The following is a 20,069-nucleotide window of genomic DNA, read 5'->3' as shown; positions in this document are numbered from 1 at the left end:
TAGAAGATTTACTAGTAATTTGTATTACTACTAGCCCTACTTGTCCTCATCCCACCCATCATTTTACTTATGAGGTGCATATTGTAAGAAAGTGGCTCTGTATATACTGTTCCCAAATAGGTACAGTGCACAGAGTCCACAGTCCCCAGAGGTTTGGCAGAGGCTAAAGTTAGATATAACCTTGCACTCAAGTGGTAGCTTGGTCGAGCAATAAGGCAGTATCAGAGGACAGTGTAAAGCATTTGTTGCACACACTCAGCCAGCAAATGGTCTCACACGCTCAAGAACTGAACTCTAGGCCAATGGTTTGTATATAAAAATATATAGTGGTTTTATTTTAGAACCAACAATAGATATCAAAATATACTTTGTCAGAATGAGATGCTTTAGATAAATGCACTCAATAGGTAATAGACTTTTGAATACAATAGCTACAGTTGTTGCAATGGGCAACACAATTTCAAACACAATTATACATTGAGCTCAATTGGAATTTCTAAGTAAATGCAATTAGTTACTTTTTGGATTACTTATCTTACCACAGGACTGGATCCTAAATTCAGTCCTGGGACATTTCCTGGAAACAGGTGAGTAAAAACGTTATGGTTATAGGTATGATTTTTTTTTTTTTTAAACAATTTTTATTATTTTCTTTCAACAGTACAATACAGCAATTGTCGATTATTTAGTCGTTTTCCAGCATATAACAAAATCTGAAGCGGCTCAGCCCCCCACCTCCCAGCAATCCCCCCATACATGCGCCCATTCCCAGCAGTCACACCCCCCATGTGCACCATAGAGGTCTGCACCTCAGTCCGCATCAAGGGTTTCATCATCAATCGTTGGCGGTGGCTCGCATATATCTCCCCGATATGTGTTCCATGCCCCCCATATTTTAGACCATTTTTGGGGACACCCCCTCCCGATGTATACTGAGCGCTCGGCTATCATAGCCCTATCCATGTCACGCCCCCATACAGACATCAGCGGCACCTCTCCCACCCCCCACTTCTGCGCTATGTTCCGCTTAGCTAGCACGATTCCCACTGTAGCCCAACACTGAGCCTGCCGGCCAAGGTCGTTCGGCTCCCATACATTTAGCAGGCAGCGCCTGGGCTCTGGTACAAGCGACACCCCCCCCCCCCCCCCCCCCCGCCTGGGACAGCGTTCGCATCACTCGCCTCCAGTATTCTTGGATTTTGGGGCACTCCCAGATGGTGTGATAGAAGGTGCCTTCCTCCCCACAGCCGTGCAGGCAGAATGGGTGGGGTGCTCTTCCTATTTTGTGGAGTGTGTACCTGGTGTAGTAGGACCTGTGCAGAATCCGGAGCTGTACCAACCGAAGCCTGGAAGGTATCCCTGCCTCCCGGGGGGACGCCAACGCCTCCCTCCACTCTGGGTCATCAAATTCCCCGACATCACTAGACCACCTCTCCCGCAGGGTGCCCATAGGGTCCGGGAGATTATTGATCAGCTTCCGGTACGTGAATGATGTTGCCCGCTGGGGCATATAATCTGTGAGCAGCCTATCCTCCAGTGGCGACGCTTCCGGAACTGTGGCTCCAGGCTTCAAAGCGGCGAGCAGCGCATGTTTAATTTGTGTGTATCGGAACCAAGGTATGATTTTTAAGGATTATTAATGCATTTTAAAAGTTGACACTTAGAAACTTTTTCACATAGAATCACCAATGTTATCCTATGGGAGGAAATTCATTTAGCAGTAAGTGGGGTTATCGTTACTTTTTCTTACTCAGTGTTGGATCCTGGATCCAGCACTGGTGCATCGCCTGTAAACAGTTGAAAGAATACGTTTTGTTATACAGGCGATTTTTAAGGAATATTTGTAAGTTTCAAAAATCGACACAAGAATTTCTGGTGAAAACCAGACAATGTTATCCTATGGAGGAAAACCAAGTTAGCGGTAAGTAGAGTTGTAATTACTTTTCTGTGTCAGTGCTGGGCACCAAGATCAAGCACTGGGATCTCTCCTGATAGCAAGTGAGTAAATTAGTTTTCGTTGCTCGGCTGATTTTTAGTGAATATTTTAAAGTTTCAAAACTCAACACTTAGGGTAACATTGACTGGTTTCACTTGGAAATTCTTCTATGGAAGAAAAGTGAGTTATTGGCTTTTGGGTAAGTACTCGACTGGCAGAGTTAAGGTTCTGGGCATAGACTCATGGGTCTCCCAGGGTCAAGTAGGTACAGTTGTTACACCCTCAGCGGCACAGGGGCAGCCGGGTGCAGAGAGAGAGTTAGGCCCAATGTTAACCTACGGCGGGCAGGGGGCCTGTGGTTGGTGGCTGCTGGCAAGCAGGCCACGCGACTGTGGGAGCTAGGCTCCTGGTCACTTTCTCAGGGCAAGTGGGGAAGTAGATTAGGATAGAGGTTGCACTCCCAGGGGCACTCGGGCGGCAGGGTGCTTTTGAGCCATCGGGCGCTCAATGGATTTCAATGGAGAAGCTCAGTGACGAACAAAGGATGCAAACTCAGGGATGAAGATTCTTCAGGTGCGACCACCACTTCGAGAGGTAAGTTGGGAAGTTGTAAGATAGTTAGGCACCCAGGAGTTGGGCACAGGGGGCTGCAGGGCGCCTGGTGCAGGGGTGCCTTTTGGCATCGGGAAATCTTACCCTCTGCTGGTCGCAGTTGGAGAGGTGCAGGCGTCGTCAGGAGCGTTGAGGTGGGGCCTTGGGTGCTGGATTCTGGGTCACAGTTGCCGGGGGGACGTCCTTGTGGTCTTTGTCCACCCAGCACAGGCCAGGCTTGGCGGGTGCAGAGTGTGCAGGGTTCGCGGTTCCTGGCTGGTGCCAGGGGTTGTTGCTTGTTGTTGAGCAGGACCACTGCTTGTGGGAGTCCCAGTCTTTGTAGAGTCAAAAGGCAGTCGGGTCCTCCGGGGTTTTTGAAGTTGCTGACAACTGGAGACGCCAGGGTTTAGCAGCTTCGAGGGTCGACAGGCCTGTAGGGCTGGGGCCAAATCAGCTGGTGTCTTCCACTTGTTAGCAGCTGCACGGCAGGTCTTCTTGTTTCTTGCTTGTTTCGGATTCGGGATCTGAGGAAGGAAGGTTCAGGGTGCTCCTAAATACTAAATTCAGGGACGTTACAGGTAGGTAAAGGGCAGGGACCAATGGGCCCGTTCCATGGGGTGGGTATACCCCCTTTCCTGCCACTCTCCTGTGGGAGGGGGGCAGTAGCCTAGTCCTGATGGGGTAGGGCTCCCAATCTTCAAGATGGCGAGAGCCCAGAGATGTGCTTCACCTCACCTTCCCCACCTAAGGGGTGTGTTTGGCAGAGGCTGGCACACCCCCTTTCCTCCCTTGGGGTTTCCCGCCAGTCTTCACGCCAGAGAGGGGGTCAGAACCGGTGGGGCCCAGTTGCAGAGTACAGCAAGTGGCCTGGAGAAGCTCACAAAGGCGGCATGCCTTTGAAGCTTCCCCTGCCCATCCTGGGGAAGGAGACCTAGCACCTCGCCCAGGATGTGCATTGTTGCAAGCCCAGGAGAGTGGATGGCTCTCTACCCAGGGGTCCAGCAACATGTCTGCTGTGTGGCAGCCTAGGCAGCCTCAGACAGGACGTGGATTGTAGGTTTGGTTCAGGGGGCAATTCTAAGTTGCCCTCTGTCGTGCATCTTACATTAAATCCCACACTGGCATCAGTGTGGGTTTAATGAGCTGTGAAGTTTGATATCAAACTTCCTAGTCTTCAGTGCAGCCATCATGGTGCTGTGGAGTTTGTAATGACGACCTCCCAGCACCCTATACTCTTAATGGCAACACTGCACTTACAGTGCCCAGGAATGTCTCATGCACCTGTACCCACACCACTGGCATAGGGCACCCAGCTAGAGGGGTGACTGAGGTATGCCAGGGCAGTGTGTGTTGTGGGCATGGCACACAGGGATGTGTGCCATGTCGACTGTTTTGTTCTGCACCAAGACACTCAGCCTGCAAAGGTAGTGCGTGTGTGTCAGGGTACAGGGCCTCTAAGGGTGGCACAATAAGTGCTGCAGCCCTTAGAGGCCTTCTCTGGTCACAGTGCCCTGGGTACCTGTGGTACCATTTACCAGGGGCTGACATGTGGCCAGAGATGCCAATTGGGTTTAGGCTGTTAGGCAGTTTTAGGGAAGAAACACAGGCCCTGGGCACCTGATTGGCAGGAGCCCAGGGCACACCAAGTCAAAGAGCATCAGTAGTCTGGCAACAAAAAAAGACAAGCATTGGCATAGCCAATAGGTCTCGCCTTTGGGAACCTATAAGTGTTTAGCCATGCAACAGTTGCATAACTAAATACTTATAAGGTCCCAAAAGCGAGACCTATTGGCTATGCAAAGCGGCCCTGCCGCCGCGAAAGTGATCGCGATCACGATCAAACATCAAAGCAGCCGTGGGGCCGCAAAAGTTAAAGTAATCGCGATAAAGCGCGGTCCGCGCAACCGCGCACATGCACTGTAGCTCTAGGCTGGCCTGGTAGCACTTTTTGGAGCCCTCTCAATAAGTCTCGCCAGACCAGCACATGCGCTGGGTCAGGCGAGACCTAAAAAAGGGGGGGGGCGGGAGTTTACTGCAACAGAAACCCACTTTCTCACACATATCACCTCCACAACACCGGAAACTCCAGCACATGCTTGCCCACTTTCACAGTGTCATAAGAAGCTTGCATTCTCAGCATCCACCCGTTTACTTTGGTCTCAGACTGCAATGAGGACTTCGGGGTAGGCGGGGGTCCAAAGGCCAGGCCTACATGGGCTACGTGCTCAGGAAAACTCTAGAACAAGTGTGCCTATGACTAACCAACATCTTGTAGAGATCTTTACAGGTCTTTTAGTCAGCCCGTTTGCAAACTGAGGACTCGAAAAGTTAAGGCGAAGTTACTAACGGTGCCTTATTAACACAATCAACTCTTTGCTGTTGCAGCAGGAATTAACCAGAGAAAAAATTGGCATTCAAAACACTAATGAATTTAGAGTTAATGTATATGTGAAACTAGGATTTAGGAAAAATAGAGACTACGTTTTTCCATAGAGACCGTTAAAAATGTTCGCGATCAAGTGAGTCTAGGAGAAAAGGAACGGCAGTCATTTGAAGTGCAGCTTTTTAAATGGTAAACCTAAAACTATTTGCGGACAGCTCGTACGCAGAGCGGAGACAACAGTGAGGAAGTTTAAAGACAGGAAACGGCCGACAGACTGTTCTCAAACAACCACCATCTCGTGCAGGCTGCGGACTTAACCTGCACCGAGTTTCATTTTCATGGCTTTCCTGGATTTCGTGTTTTTCAAAGTTATCTGTGTGCAGCACTGGTAAGGGACAACGGTTACGACCTAGTTACAACTATGGAGAGAGATTAAGTTCCAGGAGATAAAATGCTTCCTCTGGAACCGGAACGCAACGTGAACGGAAGATTTATTCAAGCAGTTACCTTACTTAGTGCATCAAACTAAAATGCTAAAGTAGTAGGGCAGCAGTCGGTCAAAGGGAGAGGAGATACATGATTCAAACTGAATTAAATCTCCATATGTAAATGCACGAGTTTGATTAAAACATTTACCCAAGGGGCACACAAAAAAAAAGTCCTTGCTCAAAAGGCAATGCTTACTACATTTACAGCTTGCAGTAGTTTGACGAAATGTGTCTTTAGCGCGCCCACACCTGTTACAATTTGGACAACTGTGTCGGCGCTTCTGGTTATTGTAAAAAAATAATCCAAGTTTCTGCTGATTTCATCGAGTGTTTCATACCAATGCACTGGTATTTAAGTTGGTGGGAGGCAGTCTCTAGTGGATGGAGAATAAGATGTATGCAGAGGTAGACAGAGAGACCTGAACTTCAATCTGCACCACACAGTCACCCTGCAGCACTATATGTTTCAAACAGTGCCAGGGTTGCCAATAGTATGTCTCTTCAGGATCCTTGTCTACAGTGGGTACCAAAAGTTTCACCATTTCATATAGTATTGGCCAGTTGCTTACTCGGGATTCCATATGTTGAGCTTTTGACTATTTTGGGGGACTCCATATAGTACACTGGACGCATACCACTCCTAAAGCTGGTTAGCATCCTCACAAGCATCTATTCTCACACTCTGCAACACTTTCATGTTTATTATACACAGCAATGTGATCACACCAGGATTAGAGCACATCTCCAAACCTCATATTCTTCAACATAGGACAATCTACAACCAATACACTTTTTAACCATGCACCCAGAAAGTACTATCAGGAAGCAGATGCAGAGCTGAGCACTTCACAACTATAACTGGTCTGCAACAACGCAATAAGATACACTTGTTTACTGTCCTCCTTACTTGAAGCGAACTCTCTCATCCATGTCAGCAGGCGGCTCTTGAGTGATGCAGGTGACCAATGCCTCCATGTTCTGCGGCCGGATGAGAAAGTCCACCAGCTTGCGGTTTACCACTTTGCACTCCTGCAGCACATCCTCCTCATCAAGTAGCTCAAACAGGGTAACATTCTCCCGCTCCAGCAGGGTGTCCACGTGTGAACTTGTATGAAGGTCAAACTTCCAGAACATGATCTCTGCAGGCAGCCAGCACAGGGAGAGAAATATAAACGGCATTGATAACGATATAAAACAATCCAGAACTACAGAAAGTTCAAACATGACATGTAACATATGATCAATAAAAAAAAAAAAAAAAAAGAAGATCAACGGTAACAGGAATGTGATTAAATAGCACCTAAAGGAAGTCACTTAAAAATGATTAGGTCCGACTTTCCTTAAATTGTATGCACCAATAAAGACATTTCCACTTCACCAATGAATTTAAATATTAACCTTCATACCGAGCATATGTTAGTGCTTTTAAATGAATAGTGAACAATTGCCGTTTTAGAATAACAGATCATATCTGCAACGGTTAGATGGAATTTCATTTTTGCACGTCTCCAAGTTGGCAGATGCCACCCTTGCAGGTATCTGGTCAATGCTCCTGCATGACATGCAACTTCATGCATTGACATACTACAGTGCCTGGAAAAGGTGGGTCAATGAGAAGGAGGTGGGTGTGTTGCTTTAAGAGGGTGTGAGGTTATTTGTGATGAGGAGTAGTGCAGGCGAGTATACTGGGTATGGCCAACATGACTGTTAAAAGAGAGTATTACAAATTAGTAGTTAAATTCCACAGGAAACCGAATAAATATACAAAACCACCACGGATATATTAATTTGAATAGCCTTTGCGCTTACATTTGGTAGATCTTGCAAATATGTCAGTAACATGTTCTTTTATAAAAATTAGCCACTATCGCTATTGTGGCAAGAAGTCAAAAGGCCGAAATCCTACAAGCCATTAGCAAGGTTTAGCACACTAAGAACTCCAAAAATTTAGACTGAACACAAAGTAACATTGCAATCTTGCCATTGTTCCAGCAAGGCGGCAAATAGTGCATCAGCCTCCAGAACAGCCAATCAGGCACCCTTACTGCCAGCACTAGAGTGCTAAAGGCCGAAGCCTACATTAAGGCCAATTATTATCTTGGCCGCTGAAGTGCTTAGTTTTCTTCATCAGATTTTGATCCAAAGCAACACCGAGAAATGCAAAAACGTGAGTAAGAAACTACCGAACCGTAAAGTGTGGAGCAGCGACCAGGGTGCCCGACTCCGGACCACGGGGTTCAGGGCTCGATCCCCGGCACCAGGTTAGCCCAGCACCATGTGACTCTGGGCAATCGCTCGCTTAATCTTCCCAACGCCCTCAGCGGCGGAACACTTACAAATGCTGGTATTTCATTATTTCAAACCGTCAAGGGTAATTTAGCATTTTTTTTGCCGAATCGTTAACCCACACATTTGCAGAAGGTGCAACACCGGCAGACAAGGTTTAGCATGCTCATCCTTGGCAGTTTCAAACAAAATAATATAATTGTGAAAACATTATGCAAGCACCTCTAGTAACAGTACACACATGGTGAATAAGAGCATCAACCAGTCACTATGCCACAGGACACATACCAAATATGTTAAATACTGTCAGGTGTAATAAAAGTCATGAAGGTTCACAAGTACAGTTGTAAACCATCTTGGTGGTAAACACTCAATAAATCCAAAATGGCCGAGGATTTGCTAAGCAATGCACCAGCACTCACTTTTGGGAATAGAGATTTATTTTTAATCACCAGACAAAGACCAAGAAAGCAGATGGTAGAAAAGGGAGCACAGAGGAGGAAGAGAAATATTTAAAAAACGTGACAAAGGGAAAAGGCATGGATGAAATGGAGATAAGAAATGTAGAATGGTGTAATAAGCCCAGCTGCCTGTTGATCCCCCTGTGAGGAGGGATGTTCAACTTGTGATCAAGAAGGGGAACTCATGTACTTCCCTTCTGTTAACAGGCTTGGATCATCCAATAGGGGATTCTTAGCAGAAAGTGCACACACAACCTAGAGCCTTAGGTTAGTGAATGCCTAGTAGGAATACACTATTTAGATCTTGTTTATAAGCTCACATATATACATTATTAGCAAGAATGATGGAACTGTTCATTCTGTTCACTGTCCTTTTATTACTTATTAGTCTGCTCTGTTTCTGTCTATTGATCGTTGCCGCACATATATTCCATACAAGAATCACTAGGAATAAAAAAAAAAGTAAAAAAACGCCCCTGCTTGTATTGCTTCTATATTTCTGAGAAAAACAGGGCACGTGTGACTGAGCGAAAGGGTTCTAGGCCTGTTGCTACGAGCCCTGGTGGAGGCTCAGGGTTTTCATGTTCTGTGTTTGGTAAAACTATTTGCTACCTGTCTAGGGAGCATATTACAGCAATGTAAGCTAGCTGGTCTCTAGGACGACATATCCTGCGGGGTGCATGGAATCAGTCTGGCACCATCCCTACAGTCATGGTTGCCCAACAAACGTGCAGTTCCTACTGGGAAGAAGGGAAATACACAACAGATCCCCCTAGCCAGCATCATCCACTCCCAAGACAAACGTGCTCTCCCACGCCGACAACCCACAAATCCTTCTCTCCCTCACAGACAAGACGACCAGAGCCCGGATCAAGTTCAATACCTGCAAGACTGAAATCGTTCACTGGATGAAAACCAACAGTCTAAAGCTGAACATTGAAATAGTGATCTTCAGGAAGAGAAGATCACCGTGGGACTCCAACTGGTATCCAACAAAGCGAAGACAGACAACCACTCCCATCACCAATGGCAAGAACCTGCGGATCCTCATCTACAGTATACTCAAAATAATTGCCCAAGTCAATGCCTTTACAGTTTCATGCTTCTATAACCTAAAGATGCGGAGGAAGATTTGCAAAGGGCTCCCCAATCAGCACCCAGAAAACCGTCACCCATGCCTTGGTCAAAAGAAAGCTGGACCAAGGGAGCAGCCTTTAAACTGAAAATCAACAACAAAAATGAAAAATCACCACAAGGCTGCAGACTATTCATACCTCTGCGTCCAGACTCATCCTCAACCTCCCACACCAGACCTGAAGGTACTCCACAGGCCCCCACATTCATAAACTAGCACAATTTCAACTCCTCACTCACACTTTCAAGGCACTATATAACACTGGCCAAGCATACCTCAAAAATCGCATCGGTTTTCACAAACCTGCTAGACACCTCTACTCATCTGGATTCTTATTTGCACATATGCCTCAGATACAGAAACCCAGATCGGGTAGTCAAGCCTTCTCCTACATTTCTTCTAAAGTGTGGAACATCCTGCACCAACACAGTAGAGCCTCCTCCTCTCTTTTTGAATTCCGCAAGATTGCTGAAAACCTGGTTTTAAGTAGTCCCACTAGGCCCCAAGTGCGGCCAGACTCATGCCTGCACTGTGCCAAGATGCCTTCCCGGGTGATAGTGCGCTAAACAAATCCGCATAACAACCGTTAATACTATGGTTCTTTGAACGATGACAAGACCTTATTTAACCTTGTATGTAGGTTGACAGTGAACTGCACACATTTCAGCCAAAACCAAATCTACTGAAATGTGTAGGTTTTGAGAATATTTACAATGACTGAAATAAATGCCCCATTTACAACTTGTATATAAGTGCTAACAGAGTTTCTGCCAAAAACCACTGTTGTAAATAGACTTGTTAGTCAATATACTTCTACATGGTGGTATATGAAAATTTAACAATCTAATTTTAGACTCTAATGTACTTTTTCCTTCTTATTTAGGTAAACTTGGTTGCTGATCAATGAATAGTTACAAGTCGTTTATTTTCTTTTATTACCAACTTTATTGAAGTTTTGCAGCAAGACATTTCATCACACAGTGCACAATAGGTTTGACATACAGGACTGACATTGCTTGGGTACTTGATTTGAAGTGGTAATATTGTACATCTCGAGAGACCATAATAGTAGCACCATTTGCCCCAGATCCGTTCATGCTTCTGGGGGAAGCCACGAGCCTTGAAGACTAGCTTCTCCTGATGAGCGCACCAGTCCACCCCTGCCCGCCAGCACCTAATTGTCAGCGGCTTCTGTCGCCTCCAAGCACAGGCCACTACCCGCTTGACAACTAAAGAAGCCATGCCCAGGAAAGCAAGTTAAGCTGTGGGGCTCCCTACTTCCTCCAGCAGACCAAGCAAGGCCACACGAGGGGTGAACTCCAGGGAGAGCCAAGAACCGCGCAGCGTATGCGACCAACCTCCTCCCAGAAGGGCCGCAGCACCAGACATTCCCAGGCATCATGGTAGAAGCCTGCCATTGGAAGTACACATCGCGCACATGCCACTTGCATACCCGGGAGCACACATTGTAAGCACCTCGGTGTGAGGTATGTTGCATGCAAGTAGGCACCATGCAAGTCTCCCTCCAGTCGTCTTCATCTAGTTCTCCCACCCAGGACTCCCATCGCTGCCGGGCCTTGTCAAGGCCATACAGAGCATGAATCACCAGCGACCGATTAATCAAAGATGCTGCCCCCTCCCTCCCCACCTAGCTTCCCTTGGAAAATCTTCACTCCCCAGCCCAGCACGCCCACCCAAGGGAGGGAGGGTCCCTGTTCAGTCCGCTGATAAAGTGCTACACAGCTGCGTGATGGCAAAGGGAGCAAGTCAAATGAGACCTCGGTTGTGGTCACCCAGCTCGAGAAGGGGCCCCCAGGGCCGTGCCCGACAGAAGCTGGCCACGGCCGCCCCCACCCCCGAGTGTAGGCGCTCCACAGTGGGTCATCACCCAATGCAGATACTGAAGCTGGGCTTGGCCAAGCCAGCCTCCTTAGCACAGGACACAACAGCACACCCCCAGGGCCAGATGCAACAGTTCACAATGCCGCCTCCACCCCAGGTTCTCACCACCGCCGAGACGTGGTCCCCCGCGGTACCAGCCCCCCCCCCCCCCCCCCTCCACTACACATGCAGTCAGGGCAAAGACGGAAAAGAGGTGAGGGGGGCCTGTATCTACTTCTCTGCATGCAGCACGAGCCCCTCTCTATGTCCTGGAACGACCTCCATTGCGCCACTAGACCTTTCACTCTGGCACAACAGGTTGTGAGCTCAATCGGCTCCAAATGTCCCAGGAGTCACCTCACAGCCGTGGATGAGTGGGAGGGCTCACATCTGAGCCAGACCGCAACGCCCAGGGCAGCTTCACACCCCACGGCCAGAGCAGTCCACCGCTGCTCGTCACACCAGGGCCTGCCCATGTCTACAATAAGAAGAGATGGCAGGGGAGGCTCACCCACCAGACAGGGTCTCTTTTGCCCACAAGTCACTCCTTGTTGGGGGGCCTGGCAACCAGAACCTCGGGCCAGCGTTACTCCGTTCAGGGCAGCGGCCCATGCACGTCCCCGCCGACACTCCTCACCGCAGAAGGCCTCCACTCTGCTACGGCGGTCCAGCAGCCCAACACTGGGCTAAGAAGGGCTCAGCCAGCATCAGGAGCCCCACAGGGAGCACCGATGCCCTTAGGGAGAGAAAGGACGTCATCATCGGGCAGGATGACGACGGATCCTACTCATGCAGCAGAAGCACCACTAAAACTCATCCACCATGGATGCGTGGAGAAGTGTGGCTCAGGGGTTAGAGGCGGCAGACCCGGAAGCTGAGATCGGTCCTGGACCAGGGTTCAATTCCCCGCCTCGGCGGGTCTTGGGCTAAAATTCCACGGACTCGATAATTCTCGCCCCGGTGCCTCCTCGACTCACGGGTTCACACTTTCGACTCTGGGCAATAGCTTGCTTAATCTCCACAACGGCCCCTCGCGGCGGGATGCCTGACTTTCACCTTGTGGATACCCTGCTATCTCACAGGGGAATACCAGGACGGGTTCCCTAAGCAAGCGCCGGGAAACCCACAGCGGGTAGCTGTGCGCTATATAAGCTCAACTACATTTACATTTACCATCTTGGCCGCCCAGGCCCCGCCCCCATAAGTGGTTTATTTGAAATGACATTGATATTTCTTTGCAATGGAACTTTGTGAGATGACACCAGCTTGCCTTTTCCCTCAGATTAAAAACAGGCACTTCAGATGGCATCGATAACATCTTTAATATGTATGCATTAAAACAAATTAAGAATAAAATAATTGCCTTCTTTTCGTCCAATAAAAATTTAATTCACGCAATATTGCCTCAATATAGTGTTAGGACTAGACTGGTTACAATGCACTTATAAAGAATAGAGCTCCTCCATCACTGAGTAGCCGGTCCTTAATACTCCAATATAATCTCCAAGTTGTCACCAAAGAGGGTCCTTCTGTGATGTGCTGAATTAGTGCTTTTGTATCACTGACTTTTATGAGATTCCTCTGATAGGCAACACGTTAACAAAGGCCATCTTTACTTTTCACTTAAATATTGAATTATTTAGGTTATTAATTCCACTTCATAAATGCCAACCCTTTCTTGTATAGATTTCTATAGTGTTATGCTCCTAATACATAAATTTGGGTTTCAAATGTTTCACAACCCATTTCTTTCAAAGAAGCTTCACAATTCAAAGTTGATCATCTGCATAAATAGCTCTCATCTGTGAAAAGTAGGTTAACAAATGTATTATTTAACACTGAGTGGCATGATCTATGTGAGTTCTCAAACTGAACTTCTATGTTTTATTTGGCACTTTCTTAATATTTCAATAATTATATTTCTTAGTTGTGTCATACTATCTTGCTGAACTTTCCAATCAAAAACAGTATTAGCAAGAGTGTGCATTTCTCTACATGGAGAATTCTTTTTCATTTCCCCACCCCCAATGTTACAGCATATTTGGTATCATATGTGGCTGGAAAGTACTCTCAGGTTTCTGAATGTGTTATTACATTGATTAAACATCAGCCTGTATATTTTGGGGGCAGTGGGGGGCCTGGCCCCAAGATGGCCCCACTCAGATTCCTTGTGCCAGTCCATTCATCCGTTTAACTGCCAGCTGCCTGAGACTACAAGGAGGCATCCCTTAACAGGAGCTGATCCCTTTAAGGCTTGGGAACCTGTCAGCTGTCAAAATCAGTCCCTCAGGTGCGCAAATGCGTCCATAATCCTCAGGACAGTGCGGCCCTGGGGTATCAAGAACAGTAGCGGAGTGAGAGCACTTATGGTGCAAGTGATGGCCTCTGGACCTCAGCTGACAGTGTACAGAGGCACGGAATGCCAGTACAGACAGAGACCAGGACACACGACCCTGCGTGTGGAGCCGCTGGAGAATCAGCTGGCCTCGTGGCTGGACTGGAGGCAGCTTGGTCTTTCCAAGGAAACGACGCAGACTCCCTCCACGCACTCAACGCCGGCCGACACAACACCTGCTTCCAGGCCGCCCCGAAACGGACCCACGGTCCCTTCTCCTGCCGCACCTGCAGCTTCACCTGCGACAGACTCCCCAAACCTCCTAGAACTGGACCCAACAACCTCCACTGCATTCTGCTCAACACCCGCTCCGCACGCAAACACGCCGTCGAGCTCTGGGACCTGCTCAACACCATCGCCCCAGACGTGGCCTTTCTCACCGAGACCTGGTGGAACGACTCCTCGGCACCAGACTTCGCCATAGCCATCCCGGACGGCTACAAGATCACCCGCAGGGACCGCGCCAATGGAATCGGAGGAGGAATAGCCATCGTCTACAAGTCCACCCTCAAGGTCACCACCCACGCAGACGACACCCTCAACACCGTCGAACACCTGCACTTCCGGATCCACACCGACCCCAACACCACCCTCAGAGGAACACTCAACTACAGACCCCCCCGGACCCCGGGCTCAGTTCAGCGACTCCATCGCCGACCTCGTTAGCACCCACGCACTCGCCTCCACGGACTACATCCTCCTCGGGGATCTGAATTTCCACCTCGAGAACAACAACGACGCCAACTCCACTACTCTGATCGAAAACCTCACCAACCTCGGCCTCAGACAACTCATTACCGCACCCACCCACGCCGCAGGCCACACGCTGGATGCAGTCTTCTCCACAAGCACCCACATCGCCTTCGACCACACCTCCGAACCCCACTGGACCGACCACCGCTGCATCCACTTCACCTTCAAAAAACCAACCACGCACCATCGCACCCAACAGCTGCCACGCCGCTGCTGGAACCAAGTCACCGAAGACCAGCTGACCACCACCCTCGCCCAGAACCCACCTACCAACCCCACCTGCCCTGACGCCGCAGCCCGCAACCTCAGACAGTGGATCGACGACTGCGCCAACACCCTCGCCCCACTCAAGAGACCATCCAACAGCCACGCCAGCAGGAGAGCCACCTGGTTCACCGACGAGCTCCTGACCTCCAAACGTGCCTGCCGTAAACTGAAGAAGAAATGGCTCCACAAACGAACGCCAGAAAACCACGCAGCCCACAAGGACGCCACCCGCAGACATCACCACCTCATCAGACTAGCCAAGAGATCCTCCTTCAAAGACCGCCTGAAGAACAACACACACGACAGCAAAGAGCTCTTCCGCATCGTGAAAGAACTCAAATCCCGACGCCAGCGCCAACGACATCCCGCCCTCTAATCCCGACGCCAGCGCCAACGACATCCCGCCCTCACAAGAACTGTGCGACTCACTGGCCATCTTCTTCCACCGCAAGATTGCGGACATCCACGACAGCTTCAACTCCACGACCGCTCCAACGATGCACGACTCCACCACCACCCCCCCCGCAATCACCAACAGCGCCAACTGCCTGACCTCCTGGGCCAACACCAACGACAACGAGACACGCAAGATCATGAACTCCATCCACTCAGGATCTCAGTCAGACCCATGCCCTCACCACGTATTCAACAAAGCAGACGCGGCCATCGCACCCCAACTACGGAAGGTCATCAACATCTCCTTCGAAAAAGCGACATTTCCGGAAAGCTCAAAAAGCCCAAGGCGGACCCCAAGGACCTCAATAACTTCCGACCCATCTCCCTGCTCCCGTTCCCGGCAAAGCACTATATAAATATAATTTCATTCATTCATTCAGGTCATCGAGAAAATCGTCAACATTCAACTGACCCGCCACCTCGAAGACAACATCCTGGACCCGTCCCAATCCGGATTCAGACGAAACCACAGCACCAAGACAGTCCTCATCACCGCCACAGACGACATCAGACGCCAATTAGACAACGGCAAAACATCAGCCCTCATCCTCCTGGACCCGTCAGCCGCATTCGACATGGTCTGCCACCGCACCCTAAAGACACGCCTCCACGAAGCCGGAATCCAAGAGAAGGCCCTTGACTGGACCACGTCCTTCCTCTCCGGCAGAACCCAGAGCGTCCGTCTCCCACCTTTCCGGTCAGAAGCCACCGACATCATCTGCGGCGTCCCCCAGGGCTCATCCCTCAGCCCGACTCTGTTCAACATCTACATGGCCCCCCTCGCACAAGTGGCCCGCCACCACAACCTCAACATCATCTCCTACGCCGATGACACCCAGCTCATCCTCTCCCTCACCAAGGACCCCCACACCGCCAAAACCAACATTCACAAGGGCATGAAGGCCATCGCCGACTGGATGAGGAGCAGCCGTCTGAAACTGAACTCGGACAAGACGGAGGTCCTCATCCTCGGACCCACCACCTCAGCCTGGGACGACTCCTGGTGGCCGACCGCTCTAGGGACAGCACCGACACCAACCGACCACGCACGCAACCTAGGATTCATCCTCAACTCCTCCCTCCCCATGTCCAAGCAAGTCAACACCATCTCCTCCTCCTGCTACAACACCCTAAGCTTGCTCCGCCGGATCTACAAATGGATCCCGACCGAAACAAAAAGAACAGTGACACAGGCCCTCGTCAGCAGCAGACTGGACTACGGCAACGCACTCTACGCAGGAATCCCAGCCAAACACCAAAGGCAGCTACAACGCATCCAAAACGCCTCTGCCCGACTGATCGTCAACGCCCCCCGCCGCAGCCACATCACCCCCTCCTGAGAGACCTGCACTGGCTCCCCATCAACAAGAGGATCACCTTCAAGCTCCTCACCCATGCACACAAAGCACTCAACGCCGAACCAACCTACCTGAACAGCAGAGTCAGCGTCTACACCCCCACCCGCCAGCTCCGCTCCGCCAGCCTCGCAGATGTCCCCCCACATCCAACGTACGACCGCCGGCGGCAGATCCTTCTCTTACCTCGCCGCCAAAACCTGGAACACCCTCCCAACCCACCTACGACAGAACCAAGACCTACTCGCCTTCAGAAGACTCCTCAAGACCTGGCTCTTCGCGCAGTAGTGTGGAAAGAGGCAACCACTTTGGGAAGAAAAGAAGGTCAAGTTCGAAGGACAACCTTGTCCGGATGAACAGCAAGGAAAGGAAGTTTAGAAGAAAGAGGCTGAGCTCAATCACCCTACGAGCAGAGGTGATGGCAACCAGAAAAGCAGTCTTTATGGTCAACAGTCCGAGATGACAATTATGTATGGCTCGAAAGGAGCACACATAAGGTAAGTTAAGACCAGATTCAAGTCCCACTGGGACATTACGAAGGGAAGAGGAGGAAAGAGGTGGTGAATAATGCCCTTAAGAAATCTATTTACAATAGGGAACTTGAAAAGAAAAGGCTGACAGGAAGGCAGAGATAGGCCAAAATGCCTATGGATAGCCTTTAAGGGTGCCCAGAGCAGAGCCCTGCTGGTCCAAAGAAAGAATGAAGAGGAGAACCTCTGAAAGAGGGGCAGAAAGGGGACCCACAGCCTTTGTTGGACACAATGCCCCAAATTTGTTCCATCTACAGGCATTTACAGTTTTAGTGGAGGGACGCCTCGCTGCCAAGATGACATTTCAAACTTCGAGTGTAAGGTCTAATGCTGTCAACTGTCACCTCTCAATCTCCATGCAAGGAGGTTGAGGCTGGGCAGTTTAGGGTGCAGGACCGTCCCCCTGCTGCTGAGACAGAAGACCCTCCTGAAGAGGCAGTCTGATCGGAGGATCGATGGCCATGTTCAAGAGCTCGGGATCCAGGACTCTTCATGCCCAGTCCAAGCCACAAGGATGACTTGGGCCCGGTCGCACTTTATCTTCTTCAGCACTCTGGGTAGAAGTGGTATAGGCAGAAAGGTGTATAGAAGACCGCAATTCCACATGCAACGAAAAGCATCGCCGAGCGAGTGCCGCCTTGGAAATTCCAACACGCAAAACTGCTGACATTGCGCATTATCTGTGGTGGCAAACAGATCTAATGAAGGCTCTCCCCACTGCTGAAAGAGACCTTGCAACACCTCAGAGTGAAGACGCCATTCGTGATCCATCATGCACTGGCGGCAGAGTTCGTCCGCCCCGGCGTTCAGGGTACCTGCCAGGTGTTGAACCACCAAGGACATGCCCTGATGTTCCAGCCACGTCCAGAGGCGGAGAGCCTCTTGACATAGGGTCAGCGACCCCACCCGCCCTGTTTGTTGCAGTAACACATGGCAGTGGTGTTGTCTGTGACCACCTGCACTACTCTTCCCTTGACAGAAGGAAGGAATGCTTTCAGTGCAAGACGGATCGCCGGATCTCCAGAAGGTGGATATAGAGCCCGGAGGCCTCCGATTGCCACCTCTCCCATGTGGCCGCCCCATCCCAGAAGTGACCCATCTCTCACCACTGTGAAGTCTGGTTGGAGCGGGATCTGCCGTTAGCCACCACTGCAACTGGTGTGCAGTGCCTTCTGAAACCTGGACGACATTGGAAAGATTCCCCTGATGTTGCAACCACTGGAACTTCAGGACCCACTGCAGAGCCCGCCTTTGCCATCTAGCACGATCCACCAGCAGGATGCAGGAGGCTTTGAGGCCCAGCAGCCTCAAGGTCATTCTCATTGAAATCCAGGATAGAGGCTGAAACATCGGTATCCTAGCCCGAATATCCTGAACTCGCTGCTCGGGAGGATAAGCCTGAAACTGCCCTGCATCCAGAACTGCTCCGATGAAAAGGAGCTTTCGAGAGGGAATCGGGTGCAACTTCAGCACATTCATTGTGAACCCCAGTGAATGCAGCAGGTCCGACTTAGTCTGGAGGTGGGAGACGACAGCCTGGGGCGTGAGTGCCTTCAACAGCCATTCGCCGAGATGGGGAAAGACTGGAACCCTCGATCTGCGTAGATGAGCTGCGACCACCGTCATCACTTTCGTGAACACCAGAGGGGCGCTGGCAAGGACGAAAGGGAGCACGATAAATTGGAAATGCTAGTGGCCAACCATGAACTGTGCCTGTGGGCTGGCAGGACGGGGATGTGGAAATAAGAATCCTGCACGTCCAATGGTATCATCCAGTCTCCAGGTTCAAGGGCAGACAGGACCTGAAGGAATGTCAACATTTTGAGCTTCTCCTTCCGGAGGAAGCGGTTGACGTCCCCGAGATCCAAAATAGGACACAGGCCTTTGTCCTTCTTGGGTACCAGGAAGTAGTGGGAATAACAACTACAACCTGCTTCTGGCACAGGGAATCACTTGATAGCTCCCTTGGCCAAGAGAGCCGTAGCTTCCTGATGGAGAAGGGCCAAGTGATCCTCCGAGCGATGGAGCGTTAGTGGCATAGAGGGAGGGGTGGTCTCAAAGGGTAGGGAGTAGCCCCTTCGGACTATCTGTAAAACCCACCTGTCAGACGTGATGTTGTGCCAGTGGGGGGAGATGATGGCTGATCCTTCTGCCCACTGGCAACTGGTGGCCCTGAAATTTCAGACTAGGAAGGCTTAGAGGCTGCTACAGAGCGGGCACTGGTGAACTAGCCCGCCCGCTGGCCCCCCGACCCTACAGCGATGTGTCCCACGTCCCTGGCCCGCAGAGGCTGGGTAGCTTGCGCCAACCTGTGGCCCTGGGTGGAATGTGGTGGGACACCCCTTCCGTAGCCACAAAAGGGGCGAATGGCAGACTGCACAGGACGAGAGGTGGCAGTGAGGCCCAAGGATCTGGCCGTAGCTCTAAAATCATTGAAGCGCTCGAGTAAGTGGTCAGCCTTGTCGCCAAACAGATGACGGCCATCAAAGGGCATGTCCAAAACAAGCATTGGCATAGCCAATAGGTCTCGCCTTTGGGACCCTATAAGTGTTTAGCCATGCAACACTTGATGTTGTTGCACCAAGGATATTGTGCTGGATAACTAAACACTTATAAGGTCCCAAAGGCGAGACCTATTGGCCATGCCAATGCTTGTTATTTGACTGCAAGAGCCCATCAGGGGTGGTGAAAAGGGGCAGGTACCGGAGCAGTTGGTGGCACTGACGGTGGGAGGTATGGGTGGTGGGCGGGGGCGGGGGAGGAATATTTGAGGAATTACAGATTATATTTGAGGCCCATATTAGGCAAGTCCACTCAGTAATCCCATGTCATATGTGGCACTTTAAACTGGTCTGCCCTTTTATGCCAACATCACTTTGCATTCTGCGACTCTTGTAGGTTTGCCGTTCCCTCTTGTCAGTTTTATATAGCTCGAACATGTCCTAAGAGCATTGGAGTGCTTTACACAACCATCAGATAAAAATAGCTTAACAGAATAGGCAAGAGCTGCAGATTTTTTAAACTATGGAACCAGGCTTCGTCTCAGTATCAGAAGTTTCCTGAGGGAGAGAGGAGGAATTTCCATTGTTTCGGGAGATGCCCCAAAGAAGGCCTGTTTTAAAGTTTGTGTGTCTAAGAGCGTTGTAACTTCG

The 20,069-nt window shown here is 50.0% G+C and overlaps 1 protein-coding gene across 7 annotated transcripts in view; it reads right to left on the bottom strand.

Moving 5' to 3' along the window:
• PPP6R1 (protein phosphatase 6 regulatory subunit 1) overlaps positions 1 to 20,069 on the bottom strand; it is a 1,096,922-nt gene that overhangs the window by 962,352 nt on the left and 114,501 nt on the right. For all 7 annotated transcript variants that reach the window (XM_085616386.1, XM_085616383.1, XM_085616382.1 and 4 more), the window contains exon 2: positions 6,306 to 6,537. In XM_085616386.1, coding sequence (XP_085472512.1) covers positions 6,306 to 6,532 — 227 coding nt within the window. In that variant the 5' untranslated portion in view covers positions 6,533 to 6,537. The remainder of the gene's footprint in view (positions 1 to 6,305; positions 6,538 to 20,069) is intronic.

This window comes from Triturus cristatus, chromosome 7, assembly GCF_964204655.1.
Source record: "Triturus cristatus chromosome 7, aTriCri1.1, whole genome shotgun sequence".
In the NCBI taxonomy this organism is placed as follows: domain Eukaryota; kingdom Metazoa; phylum Chordata; class Amphibia; order Caudata; family Salamandridae; genus Triturus; species Triturus cristatus.
This window is presented reverse-complemented; position numbering and strand designations above follow the sequence as displayed.